The 6,302-nt window shown below is 34.3% G+C and overlaps 1 protein-coding gene across 1 annotated transcript; it reads right to left on the minus strand.

Moving 5' to 3' along the window:
* Positions 1-1,847: 1,847 nt before the first annotated feature.
* On the minus strand, positions 1,848-4,622 carry LOC133852127 (tropinone reductase-like 2). The gene is made up of 2 exons (XM_062288804.1): positions 4,472-4,622; positions 1,848-3,058 (listed from the first exon to the last, which is right to left on the minus strand). The coding sequence occupies exons 1-2, from the start codon at positions 4,504-4,506 to the stop codon at positions 2,317-2,319; spliced, it is 777 nt and encodes a 258-aa protein (XP_062144788.1). The 5' UTR covers positions 4,507-4,622; the 3' UTR covers positions 1,848-2,316.
* Between the last annotated feature and the right edge of the window lie 1,680 nt (positions 4,623-6,302).

Here is a 6,302-nt window from a genome sequence, read left to right on the forward strand (position 1 = left end):
CTCAACAAAAAAAAAACTATAAAGTTTTTTTTAAAAAATAAAATAAATATAAGGTAAAAAATAAAAATTTAGCTTACTGGTTCCTACTAATTTTTTTTTTTTTGGCTACTGGCCTCTGGCCACAAAAGCTTCTTGCTCTGTCCTTGCATGTTGGACCTCATGACGTTAATTTTTTTTTTTTTTTTAACATGTCCACATAAGAGGGGGAGGAAAGATTCGAACTAGTGACTTCCGCTTCATGAGGCGTAGTCTCCATCTGATTGAGCTACCTCTTGGAGACGTTAATTAATATGATTCATTATTTCAATGTCAACCATGACTCTGGAGTTTAGCCATAAGTTACACAATATATATATATATATATATATATATATATATATATATATATATATATATATATATATATAAAAGAAATCTCAACATGCAATAATGCCATTCTTGATGAATTAAAATCTTATCACTGCCACCTAGCTTGGAAATGTTTTTTATGATCAATTAATAAAGTCAGACTTATGATATTGTATAGATTTGACAATAATTGAAAGACTTTAATTATGTTATATTTTATATTCATTATACTTTCTTTATTGAAGTGTTAGTCGCTATCTTATTCACATGTGTGCAGGCCACACTTAAGACGTTAATTGTATAGATTTCACAATAAATGGCTGCCATTACCTACGACTTATGCTATTCAATCGCCAAGGAGATCCTTTTCAGAACATGCCAAATTTGTAGAACTCGTAGACCAAGATACTAGGGATTGGAATGTAAAATTGTTAAAACATATTTTCTGGACCGAAGAGCTAGGCCGAGATTATTTCCCAGATTTCATTGAGCAGATATTGTCCACAAGATATTTCGTTTTCGAGGGGCAGCACCACATGCAATTTCACTGTAAGGAGTGCTTATTAGATCCTATAGAAAGGCAAAAAGGGGATATTTCTATACGTTCTGAATCGAGCAACTTCTAGACGCTATTATGGGGCATGAAGGTACCAAATTCTATTAAAATGTTTTTATGGAGGGCATGCAAAAATATCCTTCCTACAAAAGCAAATTTGCAAAAGTGAGATATTGTTCTAGATTCCCTTTGTATTTTCTGTAAGATGGAGAGTGAAACGAATTACCATATCCTTTGGGTGTGTACTTCATCACAAGATGTATGGGGTGCTTGTAATACTACGACACAAAAGAGCATAGTGAATGATAATACTTTTGTAGAGGTTATGGAGTATATGATGGACAGATGCACGAAAGAAGAGTTGGATATTTTTGCAGTGATAACCCGTAAAATTTAGTTCCGTCGTAACACTGTGATGCATGAGGAGGAGAACAGTCATCCAAACCAGTTGATAACTGAAGCGGCTATCTCCCTAAAAGAGTTTACAAACGTTAATGCCTTAGAAGTACAGCCTCCGATCATTCCTGGAGCTATTGTCCCTGAAAGATGGAAAGCTCCCTCCACTAGTATGTATAAAATAAATTGGGATGTGACCACTGATTCAAAAAATAGATGTTTGGGTATTGGTATAATTGCATGAGATTATGAAGGCCAAGTGATTGCAGCTAAATGCCCGACCATATGCCCGACCAAGTGATTGCATGAGATTATGAAGGCCAAGTTATTTTTATTTTAATAAAAATAAAATAAAAACTCCATTCAACTTTTACTCGTTTTGAAAAGACCCTCTAAAATTTTAAAACTCTCAATTTCACCTCTCGAACTTTTAATTTGATGCAATGTTTTACATCTGTTAGGGTTTAGTGTTAAATCAAACGTCAAAATAGGTGAAATAACCTTTATGCCCCTGATTTTTTAAAAGAAGATACCAATTCCATAAATATTATGAAACAAACAAAAGCATAAAGCTTTATATAACCAGAGGGGAAAGCTCTGATGCAACAATTTTTCGAATACACTTTGGAAAACAATCAAACCAAATCCTATCAGAATCAAGAAAAACATCTTGTTTAGCAAGCAAATGTGCAACCCCATTACCTGACTGCTTAGTATGACAAATCTCTCGATGCTCACACACTACAAGAAATTTGCATATTAGCGGCGAACTTTTTAGTGACGGCTTTAAAGTTGCAGCTAAAAATATCTCATTAGCGGCGATATTTAGAGGTCGCTGTTAATGAGTGATCCTTATGAGCGACTTTGGTGTTGCCGCTAAAAAATTGCCACAAATATATCCCGGAAAAAGGAAAAAAAAAAAAAAAAAAAAAACGTACGTCACTCGAGCAATAGTTTTATGGAGTAATTTGATGAGGCATTATTGCCATCAACATGGTAGGATTGACGATACTGAATCAACCGTCGACCACAAGGTTGAGCCCACTCACAAAATTGGCTTCGTCGCTAGCCAGGAAGAGCGCAGCCCGCGCAATGCCCTCCGCCTTAAGTACTTCCCCCTTGAGGTTCCCCATCCCGCTCATCGCAACTTCCATTTGCGCAATATCATCTTCATGTATTCCCTTCGCAGTAGTCATGCCGGTCGGCACTGCAAAAGGCGAAACACAGTTCACTCTTATGCCGTACTGCCCAAGCTCCGACGCCAGGTTCCGGGCCAGGCCCCATATAGCGTATTTGGACGCGGCATAAGAGTGAGTTGAAAGCCCTCCTATTGCTGTACAAGCGCTGGCAGTGAACAGTATGACACCCTTGCGTTGGGGCACCATGACTCTAGCAGCGTGCTTGGCTCCTAAGAAAGCTCCGACCAAGTTAACGCCAATGCATTTGTCCAGGTCTGCCTTTGTGGTGTCCAGAATGCTCCCAAATGGGCGGTCTAGGACGCCGGCGTTGTTGTACATGATGTCGAGCTTTCCGTGTTTGGCAATGGTTGCGTCCACGAGATCGCTGACGTCGTCTTCCTTTGATACGTCGCAGTGGATGTAGCAGACATCGTCGCCTAGGTTCTTGGCAATGGCTTCGCCGAGGTCGTCTTGGATGTCGGCTATGACAACTTTGGCGCCTTGGTCGTGGAATATGCGCACGGCGCTTGCTCCTATCCCGCTTGCACCCCCAGTGATAATTGCCACCTTCCCCTCTAGCCTGAAAATCAAGGTCCGATCCATCGGTTCAGGAAATCATTAAAAGAAGGAAATAGTACTATTTATATTATTCTTGGGGTTTTATTTATATAAAATTGAACTATGGGGTATAAAAAAAAAATATTAAAGATTCATGGTATAAATTGTCTGTCTAAAATTGTCTTGCCATCCAATTGATTGACATAAACATGCACGTGTTCATCCAAGTTACAACTAACTTAATCGTTGATTGACACATAATAAGGCTAATGACTCATCACTTGCTCTCATTTTAAAATCAATATTTTACCCTCAAATGAAATGAACAAAAAAAAAAGAAAGAAGGGGTTGCCTTTCCCCAGATGAGGGGCAACTTACCCCTCATAGGGGAGTGGTTGGCCCCCCTCACCATAAGGGTGGTTGACTACCCTGCATGTAGTGAGAAATGTTTATGAAAGGTGGCTCCTTATTATGTTTAATTTTTAATTTAGAGTAAAACTAAAATTTTATAACGACATTCACCGGTGGTGTGTTATCGGTTATACTACATGTCACTCAACAATTGATTATAACATGGATCCATGTGTTCATTTAACAGTTTTTGTCAAACGGTTGGACAATATCTACCCTTTTCGACTAATAATTTACTCCATTGATTTTCCGGCTCCCAAAAATGCAAAATAACATTTTTCTAGTTAAATTCAAAAGAGTTTCTAATTAAAAATTCAAAAGAGTTTCTAATTAACAATTAAGAACGAGAGCTATATAGATTAGATAAAAAAAAAAAAAAAAAAAAAAAAAAAAAAAAAAAAAAAACACCGAGAACAAAATACATGAAATTTCTTTTCGTCAACAATAGATGTATTGTGTAATCTATGTTTTCTTTATTTATTTATTTTGATGAGCGAGGAGCAAAAGATATGTAAAATACTGTGAAGCATATTCTCAATGAAACATGTTATATATATATATATATATATATATATATATTGTACAGTTCTTTTTTAATTAATTATTGAATCTGTAGGATTATATAAGTGAGTTTTTGTAGGTCCTACGAGATCCAATAATAATTTAGAAAAAAAAATGTCTAAAAATGCATAAGAGACGTAAAAAAAAATCATTTCTCATTCTAGATAAGCTCCTATTTAGGTGGTATATAGTCTTGCTTGCCAATGGAAAAAGAAAGTTATATTTCAAAACTTTTTTATCAAAATATATGTGTAAAATCAGTGATTTAAACTGAAGATGCATGGTAATTAAAACTGCTCAAAAGGGCATTAGACCATACAACGACTATATATAGAAACTAAATTAAATCTGCTGTTTCTACTCTAAACAATTATTATTAAAAGAATATATATATAATATTTCTCTAATTAAACACCTAACTAGGATGGCTCATAAGGAATGATCGATTTAAGCATTTATTTACCTTTTGTAAGATGCCATTGAAGAAGTAGAACTCATCTCTCCACCTCAAAAACTGAGAATCAAGATTGGAACTGGCCGGAAGAAAATGGTTAGAACTGGTGGATGGAATTGAAGCACGGTTATTAGAATGATCGATCAGGTATATATATATATATATATATGTTAGACGGTAGAAAAAACAAACATGCATATCCGATTTAATGTTAGAATCACGTAACAGGATCATGACTTGGTCTGTATTCGTATTCGATTTAATTTTTTTAATTTTCTTATTTGTAGCTAGGCTCATGCTCATGGTCAAGGAGTAGTTCGTAGAAAACCCCAACTCATTTATCATGGGCAAGCTGTATAGTATTATATTCCATAATTCATATGACTCGTTCGATCAAAATTTTATTTTCCTAAAGTCAAAGTTTAATTTTAATACAAGAGTAACGTTAAACCTGCAAATCATCAATAAACTCTTTCACAATTTGGTAACACGTATTAGCATGATAGCCAATTGCCTTTTACCCTGAGAATAAAAGGTGAAGGGGCGTTCGGTTGCGGTGGAATTAATCATCATCAATGGCGGTGGAGTTTCAACTGTTAGTGCATGCACCATTTCATCGAGACAATTGCCTTTTACCCTGAGAATAAACAAAATTACAATGAATGAATAAATAAAAAGATAACACAAAAACAGTTTGCAAAAAATAGATTTATAAGTTAGACATAATCTAATGCAAGAGACTGTTACAATGCCTACCAAAAATAATAACTGAAATTTCAGTGCCATTTAACTTACACTAATTTCAACTTCTTTTTCTTCGATATGGATCGGACTTGGGGATGGATCCGTTGAATCTATTGTTTGCCAAGTTCCTGGAAAAGGAAAAGAAAAAAAAAATGAAAAAGGGTATAGTTAATTAATTTCCAGTTAATTAGTTTCCAACTCGACCTATCTCTATATGTACGTATATATGCATAATATGGTGTGTTTAATGAGCCTTACAATAGTTTTAGATTTGGAAAGGAGCCAAAAAAATTCAGGATCAATAGGTGTTACCAAATTTCGAAAAAAAAATTTCGGTTCCACCCCTATTACAAATTTTGAGCTGAATCACATACACTACAACAAATTTCGATTTTAGTAACGTGCAAATTTTGGTGGGTTACTAATATTAGTAACGTGCTAACAATTCGCACGTTACTAAAAACTTTAGTAATGTGCAAATTTTAGCACGTTACTAAATAGTAATGTGCTAAATTTTGCACGTTACTATTTAGTAACGTGCAAAATTTGCACGTTATTAAATTTGGTACATTACTAAAGTAGTAACCCTAAAATTTTCCACGTTACTATATTAGTAACGTGCAAAATTTAGCACATTACTATTTAGTAACGTTCTAAAATTTGCACATTACTAAATATTGTGTCAATATAATTTTTTTAAAAATAATAAAATTTTAAATAATTAGTAACCTGACTAATTTTGCACGTTACTAAATTTAGTAACACGCAAATTGTTTGCACGTTATTGAATTAGTAACGTTCAAATTCTTGCACATTACAAAAATAGTAACATGCAAAATTCTTGCACGTTACTAAGTTGGTATAAAAAAATAATTTTAAAATTTAAATTATTAATGACGTGTCAAATTTAACACCTCGCTAAATAATAATGAACTATCATCATCTACCATCTATTGATTTATCATGATCGATCGGATAATTTATCATGATCGATCGGATGATTAATTAAATGATTTATCATGATCGATCGGATGATTTACCATGATTGATTGAATAATTTATCGATCCTTTTGATTTATCATGATCGATCGGATAA

This window comes from Alnus glutinosa, chromosome 12, assembly GCF_958979055.1.
Source record: "Alnus glutinosa chromosome 12, dhAlnGlut1.1, whole genome shotgun sequence".
In the NCBI taxonomy this organism is placed as follows: Eukaryota; Viridiplantae; Streptophyta; class Magnoliopsida; order Fagales; family Betulaceae; genus Alnus; species Alnus glutinosa.

What these genes read in the sequence shown, in the direction of transcription:
- LOC133852127 (XM_062288804.1), bottom strand. Translation starts at nt 4,506, where the DNA reads ATGAGTTCTACTTCTTCAATGGCATCTTACAAAAG. An exon ending in TCAATGGCATCTTACAAAAG is followed by an intron (nt 3,059 to 4,471) that starts GTAAATAAATGC and finishes CTTGATTTTCAG; the next exon opens with GCTAGAGGGGAAGGTGGCAA.